The 15,585-nt window shown below is 45.4% G+C and overlaps 1 protein-coding gene across 2 annotated transcripts in view; it reads left to right on the top strand.

The window, feature by feature from the left end:
- Positions 1–15,585, top strand: part of cacna1fb (calcium channel, voltage-dependent, L type, alpha 1F subunit) — a 39,424-nt gene that overhangs the window by 1,472 nt on the left and 22,367 nt on the right. For both annotated transcript variants that reach the window (XM_037104601.1, XM_037104599.1), the window contains exons 2-7: positions 7,647–7,900; positions 8,045–8,145; positions 8,589–8,694; positions 11,804–11,943; positions 14,401–14,552; positions 14,659–14,811. In XM_037104601.1, the coding sequence (XP_036960496.1) occupies positions 7,647–7,900; positions 8,045–8,145; positions 8,589–8,694; positions 11,804–11,943; positions 14,401–14,552; positions 14,659–14,811 (906 nt within the window). The remainder of the gene's footprint in view (positions 1–7,646; positions 7,901–8,044; positions 8,146–8,588; positions 8,695–11,803; positions 11,944–14,400; positions 14,553–14,658; positions 14,812–15,585) is intronic.

Raw genomic sequence — 15,585 nt, 5'->3', positions numbered from 1 at the left:
GTGTCGTCAGTGACATCACAGCGTTGTCAATGACATCACAGCATCATCAGTGACATCACAGCATCGTCAGTGACATCACAGCGTCGTCAGTGACATCGTCTCCTGACTTCAACACTGTAGAGCTGCTCCTGTAAATTAGCAGCTCACAGAACTAAACCAGAACCTTTTCTGACCCAGTTGGCTCCATGTTGGTTCTGGTGATGTGTTGATGAACTTTGTAGTTGACTCACCGGGAACAACTTCAGCTCCAACAGTGTCGTCAGTGACATCACAGCCGATAGCATTGTCAGTGACATCACAGTGACATCAGTGACATCACAGCATCATCAGTGACATCACAGCCAATAGCGTTGTCAGTGATGTCGTCTCCGGACTTCAACACTGTAGAGCTGCTCCTGTATGTCAGCAGCTCACAGAACTGAACCAGAACCTTTTCTGACCCAGTTGGCGCCATGCTGGTTCTGGTGACGTGTTGATGAGATGATGTTTCCTTTAATGATCTTTGACACCGTAGCTCCATCTTGGACCCTCCAGGGACCCTGACCTCCGGTGGGGAACCTCTGTGTGTCTCGATGACAGGATTTATGACCTGGACTATTAAAATAAGAGTGTGGATGTTTTGTCTCTCACCCAGCTGACTGCTGACAGCCACTGAGCAGGTACACACCTGTGTGTCACACTGTGACCTTTGACCTCGGTGGGGGCGGGGTCAGCAGAGGTCATCATTTAGAGCGATTCATTTTAATCCTCCTGATCCTGACGGAGGATCAGACTTCCTGCTCTCTGAATTAAGATGGCCTCCCCGGACTTTCTGATAACGTTGTCATGGAAATGAGCATTAGTACACGTGACATCATTGGCTACCGTGACAGCAGAGTTAATCCGCCCTTTTGTCCCGTCTGTGAAACGAGGCTTATTTTAACTTTATCTCACCCTCAAAGAAACCTTTAGAGTGAGATTGACCAGGACGAGCACTGACAGGAAGTCTTTAGTGGCAACGGATCAGAACTTCTCCATCAGACAAGAAGACCGTCAGTCGCTGAGACGTCTCACTGGCCTTAAACACACCAACAGGGAGATTTACAAAATGGTCTTCGCTGCTGTAAAATGACACTAAACCCTCCAAACACGACTTCAGTGGAGGAAGTAGATCAGTCCAACAGAACAGCAGTCAATAAGTAAAGGTCCGAAATTAACAAACTTATTTTACAAAGATGATGTTTTTGTGTCCAGCAGTGTGTCGAGAGCTCAGCGTAAACCGGTGGTACCACACGGATCAACACCGGGTCCTCTGCTCTTCTTAGAATAACAACAATAGAATTTAAAGTATAGCCTCCTGAACCTGGACCCTGTTGGTTCTGAGCACCTCAAAGTGAAAACTTATTAACATTGCTTTCAAACTGTTTAATGTTGTAGCTCCAGTCAGCAGAACAGAACCTGGATCTCAGCTCCGGATCACTGCTACAGTCAGGCTGATCAACAGGAGTGAAGATAAATCAGATACACAGTCGTCTCTGAGCTCTCCTCCTGTTGGTAAACGGCTCCGGATCAGAACCTGATGTGACTCCAGGGTCCAAATGTAAAAACCTATAAACCATGAAAAAGTTTCCATGCAGGTTTCTGAATGTGTGTTCTGATACATATGGTGAACACCATGTGTACTAGAACCAACTGTGTTCACACAGCCGGTTCAGTGGGATTATTGTGAATTCTGTTTTATTTAGAGCAGTTTTTATCTGTGATCACACAGATGTGATGCCTGGTCATGACCATTATGTAAATGAACGAATAAATAAATAAATGCATGATCGTTAGAAACGTAAATAAAGATTATGTTCATGTGAAACTGAGGAGTAAGAATCCTCCCGGGTCGGCGGCACTATGAGTGCTGTAGTCACATGACATGGCTGCTGTGTTGTTTAGGCTGGAGCGAGTTTCAGGGACAGTACTGATGTTCTGGCCCACGATGATGACATCATCAAGCAGCAGAGATGTGTCTCTCGGCCTCTCGTTCATACAAAGTCCGCTGCTCTGAACTCTCAGCGTCACAGAACTGAAGTCCAGATGAAACTTTTCTGTCAGTTGGATCAGAATGATTCTTCAGCTGCTTCATTGCCTCTGATGTTTCTCCAACACTGAACTACATTCTGGCCTTTTCCATGTAAATCAGGTGATGGTGGCGTTTGTTCCACTCACAGTGAACTGTGTTGATGGTCAGACAGCTCGTGTTTAAGGTGTCAGGATGTTTGAGATGTTTGAAGAAAATACGCGTGAGAACAGAATCACAGGGTTTTACTGCGTCTGCATGAGTTTTACATAGTTGGCTCCTGGGTGTTTATTCCTCCAAAAGCTCTGGATCTGCAGCACCTCCACACAGCTTTGCTTTGTCTTCATTTGAAATGTCGGCTGCAGAAATATTTGCTTGGCTCTCTGTGGGAAGAGACCATGACACCATGACATCACAATACCACGACACCACGGGGCTCCTGGCGATCAGCGTCCAGCGCTTTTCTGCTCCGACTTTACATTTTTTCCACCTGAGCTGTTCAGAGTCTGATGACGTGACTCAGTGAATGAACAGTGACCGTCGAGAGTTAAAACCCGACCACATTCTGAACTAACATTATGTGCTGTAATGTGTCTGTATCTATACTGCTAATGATCAGATGGTCATGTAGTCACTGTGACGTATTGATCGTGCTGCAGCAGTTAAAGCAGCTCTGCTGCTGTGTCTCTGAAGTGAGCAGTGAAGAAGAAAAAACTGCCCCAGCGTTCACTAAATGAACTGATGACCTTCCAGCTGGACCAGGCTGCAGGGCAGCGTGACACACACACACACACACACACACACACACACACACACAGTTGGAGACAAGGCAGCGAAAAGTAGAAAGTTAACAAGGCGGATGCAGAGTCGTGTGCGAGGGATGGGATGCCCCACTACACACACACACACACACACACACACACACACACACACACACACACACACACACACACACACACACACACACACACACACACACACACACACACACACACACACACACACTCTCCCTGTTGTCATGATGATGTGAGCTGACTCGGGGTAATTTGGGGATAATTAGTCGGTTCTTGTGGTCCTGCGGGTGAAGCAGCTCCTCCACAGGAAGAAACAACGTGACCCACAGTCATGTGACCTGCGCTCACCAAACCTCAGCTGCTCATTGGACGGATGACAAACCTGCTGGGACGCTGCCAGCTGAGTTCAGTGGAAGGAAAGACTCTTTTTAAATCTCTTATTATATCACCTCCACACACTCTGGTCCTATGTCCTGATTCTGGTGGGCTTTTTTAACTGGACTTTCAGAATATCATCAGAATAAACCCTGACTGATGTAGGACAACACTGCTGACGAGACGATGTGGTAAAAACAGCCAGTTTACCTGACTGAAGGGCCGTCTGCTCAAAAAGAATCAAATTAATATGTTGTTTTAAGAAACGTTCGATATTTATATATATATATATATATATATATATATATATATATATATATATATATATATATATATATATATATATATATATATATATATATATATATATATATAATATATATATATATATATATATATATATATATATATATATATATATATATATATTTGAGAGTAAAAAAAAAAGTATTTTGAGAGTTTTTTTTTTTCTCAGAAATAATTTAAAAAATGTCAAATTTGTATTTCTCTATGTTCTATGAGAAAATACTTTCTCTCAAAACTTTTTTTCCATAAATGATTACCTGGTAACTCGTCTACAGCGATGTGAGGAATATTGATTGTTATATTTACAGTGATCTGCATGAGGCGCTCGTCACTGTAATTTAGTTGTATTGATCAGAAATAGAACAATCAGGGCTCATGTTGTTGTTAATTTGAATGCGACATCTTGGTTATCTGGTGTCCTCTGTTACCATGGTTACAAGCCTGCTTGTGCATGGCAGGCTTCTCCTCTGTGGGCGGGGCTTAGAAGGCAGAGAGGAAGAAGGACTGACCTGGGAGCTGTATCATTCAAATGTTCTGACAAAGACCACTTTTTTTGGCAAAACTCCAGACTGCAGCTTTAATTCAAAAATCTAAAGTCACAATCACATCACTCTGTACAGTGAAGACGTCACCTGTCCTCAGAGCCTCAGCTCACTTGAGGACAAAAGACACTTCAGGGAGAAACAATCAGGAAGAGCTGCAGAGACGAACACTATGACGAGGAGAGGAAATAGAACAAACTGACAGCATACAGACTTAATTGACAAAATATCTGATAAAGTAATTAATCCAACACATCAGTGAGGAGTTGAGTCACATGAGCTCCTGGAAGAAGATGAATCACAAAACATACATCAGAATGTCAAAAGATTTAGATTAAAGAAAGTTACAGATAAAAGAATAATGACAAAACAGAAGAATCAAACAGTGAAGAATCAGAACATTAGTTTCTAACTGTAGCCGACCTCAGAGCTCTACAGCTTATTAAACACTAACACAACTCATATATATGTTATATAATGATGTGTAGCATTAAACAAAACATAGCGAGCTGAAGTTGTTCCCGGTGAGTCAACTACAGAGTTCATCAACACATCACCAGAACCAACATGGAGCCAACTAGGTCAGAAAAGGTTCTGGTTTAGTTCTGTGAGCTGCTAATTTACAGGAGCAGCTCTACAGTGTTGAAGTCAGGAGACGATGTCACTGACGACACTGTGATGTCACTGATGATGCTGTGATGTCACTGACGACACTGTGATGTCACTGATGATGCTGTGATGTCACTGACAACACTGTGAGGTCACTGATGATGCTGTGATGTCACTGACAACACTGTGAGGTCACTGATGATGCTGTGATGTCACTGACAACACTGTGAGGTCACTGATGATGCTGTGATGTCACTGACAACACTGTGAGGTCACTGATGATGCTGTGATGTCACTGACAACACTGTGAGGTCACTGATGATGCTGTGATGTTACTGACGACACTGTTGGCTGTGACGTCACTATAACGACGTGTTTTCAGTGTGATGACAAACTGACAAACGTGTGTTTGATTGATGACACAGTTCAAACAATCAATACTTTATCATCTCTCTTCACTACGGACAAAAGTTTGATCAATGAGGTCCATGAGGGGAACAGGAAGGGGTGGGGCTTCAGCTCTGTGTTCGTCTGTTATTGTCTGGTACTTTTACACCCATAACTCAGTTAAAATACTTTACAGGCTTCATTTGTTCATATCTTTTGATATATTTGTGTTCCTTCAGTAGTTCGTTTAATGAAGCGGACAGTGTGAGAGTCCGGTCAGGGGGGCAGGAGGGTCCAGACCTTAGTCTCCTGGGACAGACGACGATCTGTCCTCTCACTGACCCGTATCACTGAACACATTATGAATAATATAATATAGTGCTGGGTGGTATACCAGTTCAAACCGAATACCTATGTACATTTTCATTATGATATGAATTTTTAATATACCGCCATACCGACAAATTTGATTACACAGCGTACGGAGCGCTACGCTGCGCTGCGCGACACTGTTTCAGACCGGACCCTTTTCAATGTTGGCTTCTAAACAGGCATGGTGCAACTGTGAGGTGTGGTGAGGGTCAACAGTAGTGCTCTGGTGTTACGTTATGGTGAAGATGGCTAGGATAGACATGGCAGTTCATGACTTCATCCGCGGATGTCAAGATGAGCAACTGGAAAGCCGCTGAGATCTGGGAGATGCTAGCTCTCCTCGGTCTCTGTAGCTGTCAGCTTGTTCACTACTACGGTCGCTACTTTCAAATTAAAAGCCCCCGCTAGGAACCCAGTTCTAAACTCCAGTGGGGTGTAATGTAAAGCTCTTACTTTGAAGAAAAATTCGACCTGCTTGCTGTTAGCTGTCTGTTGCTTGAGGCAGCTAACGCGAGGCGCTCCGCTGCACGCTTCCTTTAGCGTTGGTTTAACATCAGCATGTGTTTGACTGAGGAGGTGAGAATATGGGCCACAAGTCTATAATTAAGTAAATCTGTCAAGTGTCGCCACATTTCTTCTGATGCATATGTTGTACGTCACTATTCATGCCCAACTTCCTGCTTCACGTCACATCACATGTTTATGCCTACCCCAGTGGTGCTTTCTGGGAAAGAAGGAATATTAAACCTCCCTTAAGACAGACAGGGCGGCAGAGTGCAGCCTTTACCTTGCAGCAAATGTGTCGCCTTTTCTATCTAACAGGGGCTAGTAATTCCTCTCTCAGCCAGTAGAAAATGCTGTGAAAAAACTAGCTTCATATACCGCGAAACCGAATTTTGAAAAATACCATGATACACATTTTTGGCCATACCGCCCAGCACTATGATATTATACAGTGAAAACACCCGAGTGAGGTAAAGACACAAACCAATGTGTTGCAAGTGTTTAGCTATTGATCCCCCTCCATGTGGGCACAGTGGATTGGTCCGCTGCCAATCAGCCTGCACCTCCCCGCTGTCTGGTGTGTGTCAGTGTGTGAGTCGGTGTGAGCCAGTGTGTGTTGTTGCAGTCAGTATCTTCTCTGTGAAAGAAAACTGAAGATAGTCTTTATCTTTCTGTTGTTACAAACATTCAGCTTTAAACACAAACCTCAGTGTGAGGCAGACATCTTGTGCTAAACCTAGCTACCTGTTCGACCCCATAGACACCTGTACACATTGAGCGCTGGACTGTATATCCACGTCGCCGCCATATTGGATGTGGCAGCTTTGCCCCGTAACGTAACATTCTATGATGATTTTAAATGTTAGCTACTCCTTATATGTTCAGTATACAGGTTGGCACCAAACCACAGGATGTGTTTTATAATGTTTTTATGTTTTTACAGCTGCTAATGTATGTAACACTGTTACTGTGATGATACATGACAGTAAAATATTGAATCTGTGTATAATAACCAGATCCTCCTCTCAGCATGCAGAGAGAGAGATCATGTAATCTCACTGTGCTGTCATCACTGGGTTTATCTGTGTGTGTGTGTGTGTGTGAGTGTGAGTGTGAGATCTGGGTCGTGATTTATGTGTTAGTACCTGAGGACCCTGAACACACACACACACACACACACACACACACACACACACACACAGATCTAGGTCACAGCTGTTCACTACAATATTTCTGTTTTCACTTCCTCTGGAAACTGTCACCTCCTCCTCTTCTTCTCTCCTCCTCTTCTTCTCTCCTCTTCTTCCTCTCTCCTCTTCTTCCTCTCTCCTCCTCTTCCTCTTTAGCTAACTCTTGTAGAGGCTAAAATCATACATTAGCTAACCCTAGCAACGTATTGGCAGCAGCTTTCCTCCACAGTGGTTGTGTAATGTCATGAACGTTATTATTTTGGGCCTGATGTCTTTATTATTTGAATAGCATGTTTTGGAACTCTGTGCCCTGCTTGTTGTATGATTCTGCTGTCAGAGGATCTACACTCTTATCTTAGTGACATCATACCAACAGCCATTAACTATTGAGCGGCCATTGTGTGGTACCACACACCGAGTACTGACCCAACAGACCCCCAACAAACTAAATCATCCAACTGTTTGAAACATTTGTTAACTGAGTGACCTCATCATATTTTCTCTGTTTGTTTGTCTCCAGGTTCTGGTCGTAATGGCTACACCAAAGCTGTGGATGGGGAAGAGGGAGGAGGTGAGGCTGAGGAAGAGGAGGAGGAAGGAGGAGAGGGGTGTGGGGAAGGAGGAGGAGGAGAGGGGGGGAGAGACGAGGAGTGGGATGAAGAACTCGATGGAGAGAACGAGGGAGGAGTGAGGATGACGAGGACCGACACACTTCACTCGACCACAAGTTCGACCGGAACACAGAGGAGGAGAGGGCAACACGCCAAGAAGCAGGTGAGACAACACACTAACAAACGACATGCAACAAACAGGTGAGACAACACACTAACAAACGACATGCAACAAACAGGTGAGACAACATGCTAACAGTTAGCAAATGATGATGATGATGGTGATGTGCTCACTCTTCCTCCTCAGGTCCAGGGCAGTAATCAGGTCCAGCGAGCTCCCAGAGCGTTATATTGTCTGAAACTCAACAATCCGATCAGACGAGCTGCTCTCTCTATTGTTGAGTGGAAGTATCCTTTACTGCGATCAGCTGTTACAGCAGTTCACCTCAGTGCGCTCTGGACTGAACCACATGTTAATGAGTCACTAGTTAAATCAAGTGCAGAGACCGCCGGGGAGCAAAGATCTGCACACCATGGATCTGAAACCAACAATGTTGTTGATACTCAAACATATCTGAGGGCAAAGAAAATGCAGAGTTGGGTTCGGTTGAGGTCCAAGCAGCTCACTGGGCTCAGGTGGTTGTCAGGGATCTATGGACATAGATGGAGACCATGTTTGATGATGTCAGTAACGCGAGACCAAGTGTTATAAAGGATCCGTATTAGGGACAATATAAGAGTAAAATCATTCACACCTCTGAGCGCTGTGATCATCTGGGATGATAACTGACTTTGTTCAGTCGACAGCTTTTCTAGTTTTGTCCATGCTGAGCTTCCTTAACGTGTCTCAGACCATTCGATATCTTCATCCTGTTAGCCATCTTTGCTAACTGTGTCGCTCTGGGTGTTTCTAAACCGTTTCCTGAGGACGACTCCAACTCCACCAACCACGACCTGGTGAGATCACCTACACAACCACACTGCTCACCACTACACAACCACACCGCTCACCACTACACAACCACACCGCTCACCACTACACAACCACACTGCTCACCACTACACAACCACACCGCTCACCACTACACAACCACACCGCTCACCACTACACAACCACACTGCTCACCACTACACAACCACACCGCTCACCACTACACAAATGCACAACCACACTGTTCACCACTACACAACTACACACTAACAGAAGTGTAGATGACTGAGTGAAGAGCAGTAGTTGTACAGAGGAGAGGAAGGAGGTTTGAGTGTGTCTGAGGTGAACAGACGCAGGTTGCGTCAGCGTTTCAGCCTCGAGTGTGTGTGTGTGTGTGTGTGTGTGTGTGTGTGTGTGTGTGTGTGTGTGTGTGTGTGTGTGTGTGTTCCTGTGTCAGGTGTGCGTGTATTTAAACATGTCTTTTTCTCTTTTGATGGAGCTAGGCTAGCAGTTTCCCTCTGCTTCCAGTATTTATGCTAAGCTAGGTTTAACTGACTAGACACACAGAGATTGAACTGCCATCCGTCTGAGGAGGCGACTCCAACTGGACCCAAACTATGTGAGCTGCTAAAATAAAACAACATTTTTAAACGTTTAATAATTTACAGTATTCGTCAACAGCTATAATCTCTTATATGAAGACTTTTTTTTATTATTACAGTTGTTCAGGTGAGTTGCAGTCGTAGCTGATGATCACATTATTAAACAGCTGTCAGACGTTATGTTTGGTTATTATTAACTGGGTCTATAAACAACAAGCTGCTTTATTGTGGAGGGGATGTGAAGCTACTTACTGATAAAGGTCAAAGGTCACACATGGATCCAGTAATTGATTGACAGGTCTGTGATCAGATCCAATCGGTGAGTTTCTGCTTCGATGGTTCAGCTCACTCTCCCTGTCCTCTTTATGATGACTCTCCACCTTCACTTACAGTCCGACTGTACACACTGTTCACCACGTTACTGAATATCGAAGTGACAGCACGCCAACTGTGTGTGTGTGTGTGTGTGTGTGTGTGTTCTTTCATTCATGCTCACTGGTCCTTCCTCTGTCACAACAAATTTAAGTACAGTCCTTGTTCAGTGCAAAAAATCTATTTGAGGTATGTGCATAAACAAATACATAAATAAACACTATTGTATGCATATTAACACTAAAAACAAATAGGAGACACACACATACAGTCATCCACATTCAAAAATTGCACATAGCCCTTTTGACAAAGGTAAGTGGTAAGAACTATATTTTAGTAGCACTATTCAATGCACTTATGGCTGTTGGATAAAAACTGTTTTGTAGTCTGTTTGTTCTGGTTTTCATGGACCGGTATCTCCTGCCGGACAGCAGTAGCTTGAACAGTGTGTGACCGGGGTGTAATGTGTCCTGTACGATGGTTTTGGCCTTTTTGAGGCAGCTGAACTGTGAAGTTCTTCTAGAGAGGGGAGAGGGCAGCCAATGAGTTTCTGTGCTGCCTTTGTGAGCTTCTTCCTCTTTGCCACAGTGCAGCTTGAAATCCACACACACAGACAGTATGACAGGATGCCATGTAGGACACCAGCAGTTTTGGGGGAATGTTGTTCCTCCTGAGAACTCTCAGGAAGTCTCTGCTGGGCCTTCTTCACTAGCTTGGTGGTGTGGACGCTCCAGGTCAGGTCCTCCATGATGTTGACTCCCAGGAAGCGGAAGTCGGAGACCCTCTCCACACAGGTCCCGCCTCTGAGCAGCGGCTGGATGTCTGTTTTCTTCCTCCTGAAGTCCACGATGAGCTCCTTGGTCTTTGATGTATTGAGGAGCAGATTGTTAACTCCGCACCACTCCGCCAACCGCTCCGCCTCGTCTCTGTAGTCAGACTCATCCCCCCTCGAGATGAGCCTCTCTACTGTGGTGTCAGCAGCGAATTTGACGAAGGTGTTGCTGTGGTGAGCGTTGGAGCAGTAGTGGGTGTAGAGGGTATAGAGCAGGGGACTCAGCACGCAGCCCTGTGGGGAGCCAGTGCTGAGGCTGAGGGCCGTGGATGTATGGGGGCCCACTCTTACCCTCTGAGAGCGGTCTGTCAGAAAGTCCTTAATCCAGAGGCAGGTGGAGTGTCGTATTCCAGTGTCCTACAGTTTGGACACCAGTCTGTGGGGGAGGATGGTGTTAAAAGCAGAGCTAAAATCTATGAACAGCAGCTTAGCATAGCTCCCCTGCTGCTCCAGGTGGGACATGGAGGGCTGTGGCCACGGCATCCTCAGTCCATCTATTAGCCCTGTAGGCAAACTGGTGTGAATCAAAGGTGGGAAGAGGAAGGAGGAATGACATGATGTGACCACGGACCAGTTTCTCAAAGCAATTTATCACCACAGGGGTGAGTGCTACTGGCCAGTAGTCGTTCAGAGTGGTGATGTTGGTTTTTTGGGCAGGGGGACTATGGTGGAGGACGTCAGGCAGGATGGGACAGTGAACTGGGAGAGTGACTGGTTGAAGATCTTGATGTTGTAATTTACGCCTGTAGTCACGCTGTTTAAGTCAGTCTGGGTAGTAAAAAGATAGCAATATATATCAGAAATAGAAACATCATTGAAAGAGAAAACAGTTTGATAAAATGCTTCATGTGTATTCAACCAACATGGCAGCACAGAGAGAGAACGCCATGGCCTGCAGACATCCTGCCTGTGGCGCCCGTCACCGCGTGAGCGACTGTAAACAGTGTCGGAGACGCGGTTGTTGACCCTGGTTCTCATCTATAAACTGGACTCACAGTGGTTCCGGTCCTGTGGCCTTCTTGTGGTCTGAGAAGGCAGCAATCACAGCAAAACACAACCCACCTCCTCCTCCTGCTGCTCCTCCTGCTCCTCCTCACTCCTCCACTGTAGCCGCCAGGTTCAGAGGTTCAGTGTGACCATTTGTCACCTTATCGTTAGAAATGGAAAAAAAATAGGACAGATCATAAAAGTGATCGATATGGACCGATATGAGACTCGTGTGAGAGTTTGTGTGTGAGAGAGAGAGAGAGCTAAGAGGATTGATCTTCTGGGGAGCAGGAATAAACCCTGTCTATTCTGTTTGTGATGATGGTGTTGTGTCTGTCTCAGGAACAAGTGGAGTACGTCTTCCTCATCATCTTCACTGTGGAGACCTTCCTGAAGATCCTAGCCTACGGTCTGGTGATGCACCCCAGCTCCTACATCCGCAACGGCTGGAACCTGCTCGACTTTGTTATCGTCATCGTAGGGTAAGAGGACTGGAGACCTGATGGATGGGACTCTGGTCCTGTCCTCAGACTCTGGTCCTGTCCAGACTCTGGTCCTGTCCCTGGGCTCAGCTCTCCGATGTCGTGTGTTGCTCTCCTGAGTGTCTGTGAAGTTGCAGCAGTGCTGAGAGTTGGAGCAGTAAATGAGATGTGACTGCAGTGGACTCCGCAGCTTCCTGTCTTGTAGTCGGCGGGGGAAAAAACCCTCCAGCGACGCCACAGTTTATCTCATTTCAGTGTTTCTGTGATGAGTGTTTGTGACGGTTGACTGTGATCGCTGCACACTGACACCAAATATGCACATCCGCCCTCCCACAGTAACCCTCAGCTGTCACAACATAACCACAGTCCTTGCAGTGAAACAGGGAATTTAACCCACCACTCTGGTGTTAATGCTGCCTTGCTGCAGGGCTGCTGCAGCTCTGGTTCTCCTCTCAGACTCCTGAAACATCAGAGCGGCCGCTGCATTCACCTTCTGCATCTTCTGAGTGTGACTCTGATGATCTCAGCAATGTAGTGAACATGCTCATCACTGATGATGTCATCAGAGTTTGAATCAACACTAACTGAATGCAGCCGACTCCACGTGAAACAGAACAACTTGTTTCAGTTCAGCCTGTAGAGACCAGGCGGTCACCTGCCGAGGTCACACAGAGTCCTACAGGTCCTGCAGGTCCTGAGCTTCGTCCTCCATGTTGGTTAATGTCCTGTCCGCAGGACGCTGACGTGACTCGGGACGATCTCTGGGCGATGATGATGAAGCCTGTTGTCATGGCAACACTGCCTGAGGAGACTTTGTTCCACTTTACAGTCAGAAATGATGCACGAGAGGCTCCTGTATGTGGGACACTCGGCCTCCAGTGCTCTGACTCAACAGACAAAGAGATAACTCAATTCACACCAGTTTCTGAATAACCAGAGTCAGAGTCTGTTCAGACCAGGGATCTGATCAGTGTTCAGTCTCAGTCTGTTAGCTCCTGTGATGTGATCTTAGTGCTGGGTGGTATACTGGTTCACACCGAATACCTATGTACATTTTCATTATGATACGAATTTTTAATTTACCGCCTTACCAGTGAATTTGATTACACAGCGTTCGGAGTGCTACGCTACACTACGCTGCGCTGCGCGACACTGTTTCAGACTGGACCGTTTTCAATGTTGGCTTCTAAACAGGCATGGTGCAACTGTGAGGTGTGGTGAGGGTCAACAGTAGTGCTCTGGTGTTACGTTATGGTGAAGATGGCTAGGATAGACATGGCAGTTCATGACTTCATCCGCGGATGTCAAGATGAGCAACTGGAAAGCCGCTGAGATCTGGGAGATGCTAGCTCTCCTCGGTCTCTGTAGCTGTCAGCTTGTTCACTACTACGGTCGCTACTTTCAAATTAAAAGCCCCCGCTAGGAACCCAGTTCTAAACTCCAGTGGGGTGTAATGTAAAGCTCTTACTTTGAAGAAAAATTCGACCTGCTTGCTGTTAGCTGTCTGTTGCTTGAGGCAGCTAACGCGAGGCGCTCCGCTGCACGCTTCCTTTAGCGTTGGTTTAACATCAGCATGTGTTTGACTGAGGAGGTGAGAATATGGGCCACAAGTCTATAATTAAGTAAATCTGTCAAGTGTCGCCACATTTCTTCTGATGCATATGTTGTACGTCACTATTCATGCCCAACTTCCTGCTTCACGTCACATCACATGTTTATGCCTACCCCAGTGGTGCTTTCTGGGAAAGAAGGAATATTAAACCTCCCTTAAGACAGACAGGGCGGCAGAGTGCAGCCTTTACCTTGCAGCAAATGTGTCGCCTTTTCTATCTAACAGGGGCTAGTAATTCCTCTCTCAGCCAGTAGAAAATGCTGTGAACACCTGATTATGCATGGGGAAAAAATACCGTCATGTACATTTTTGGTCATACTGCCCAGCACTATGTGATGTCACTTCCTGCTCTGTATGAAACAAACCCGTCCATCACTGAGACAAACAGACTCCATGTTTCTACTCAAAGACAGAAAGAAGTTCATGTAGAACATTTGCTGAATGAACAAGAAGGTCCAAATAATGCAGAATGAGTCAGAGACAGAGTTTCACAGAGTTTATAAAGTGTCTCCAACTCAACAACTCACTAAACTGACACATTTGTTAAGGGAGTCTGGTGACTTTCTCCACGGGGACAAAGAATAGCTTCTACTGGTTGAACGTTTTTAAACAACCTTTGTGTCCATTCAAAATAGAGTTATGATGCATTAAAGGACTCTTGGTAAAAATATTTCCGTCAGACTAAAACAATTTGTATGTAATTGATATCAGATCATTTGAATCTGCAAACCAGCCTGATTCACAGCCACACCTTAATGCAGCAGACGACACTGTGCTGCACTGTTCTCATCATCAGAGTGTTTCTGTTTTCAAACGGCAGCTTCTGAACGACACTGTCCATGCAGGTTATTCAGCGTCATCTTGGAGACTATGACTCATAAATCTGGCGAGCAAGCGACGACTCATCACGTTCCTGGGAAACCTGGAGGTTTGGACGTCAAAGCTCTGAGAGCCTTCAGAGTCCTGAGGCCCCTCAGACTGGTTTCTGGAGTCCCCAGTGAGTTTACTGGACTCTGTGTGTGTGTGTGTGTGTGTGTGTGTGTGTGTGTGTGTGTGTGCGTGCTGTATTGTTGCACATGTGTAAAACTGTGTGTGTCCGTCAGGTCTGCAGATTGTGTTGAACTCTATCATGAAGGCGATGGTTCCTCTGCTCCACATTGCTCTGCTGGTTCTCTTCGTCATCATCATCTACGCCATCATCGGACTCGAGCTCTTCATAGGACGCATGCACAAGACTTGCTACTACATAGGAGCAGGTACACGCACACACACACACAGATGTTAACACTGTTAGCCTGTGCAGTGTTAGCACTGTTAGCCTGCACCCCGTCTGAAGTGTGAGAATGTCAGTAACATGTTTTCAGATCAGTTTGGTCTCTGGGCTTCTGCAGACTTGGACTACAGTGACTCGGCCAAACATTATTCAGAATCAGAATCAGAATCAGAATCAGAAAAGCTTTATTGCCAAGTACGATTTTACACATACGAGGAATTTGTTGTGGTGATATTGGTGCATGCATCAAATGAGTATTAAGTGAAAATATAACAAATTAACAATATAAACTATTTTAAAAAGTAGAAAATATAACTATATAATATAAATATATATATATATATATATATATATATATACACACACACACAATCTGTTTTTTTGATAAAAGGAGCAGACCAGCTGGCAGTGAAAAATTACAAGAAATGATGTGCAAATGAAAATGCGCAAATGAACAGGATGTTCAAGCTGAGCGTTAATGTAACACATAGAGTTATGGTGCTGTCAGTGTGACAGTAGAGTCAGTGGTAGAGGTGGAGTGTGAGGAGTGTCAGGGGGGATTCAGGCCTTGTTGATAAGGCTGACAGCAGACGGGAAGAAACTGTTCTTGTGGCGTGAGGTTTTGGTCCTGATGGACCGCAGCCTCCTGCCAGAGGGGAGTGTCTCAAAGAGTCTGTGACCGGGACGGAAGGGATCAGCAACAATCTTTCCTGCACGCCTCAGGGTCCTGGAGGTGTACAGGTCCTGAAGAGATGGG

The sequence above is a fragment of the Acanthopagrus latus genome, chromosome 7 (assembly GCF_904848185.1).
Source record: "Acanthopagrus latus isolate v.2019 chromosome 7, fAcaLat1.1, whole genome shotgun sequence".
In the NCBI taxonomy this organism is placed as follows: Eukaryota; Metazoa; Chordata; class Actinopteri; order Spariformes; family Sparidae; genus Acanthopagrus; species Acanthopagrus latus.
The sequence above is the reverse complement of the archived record's forward strand: the minus strand, read 5'-3'. Positions and strand labels throughout refer to the sequence as shown.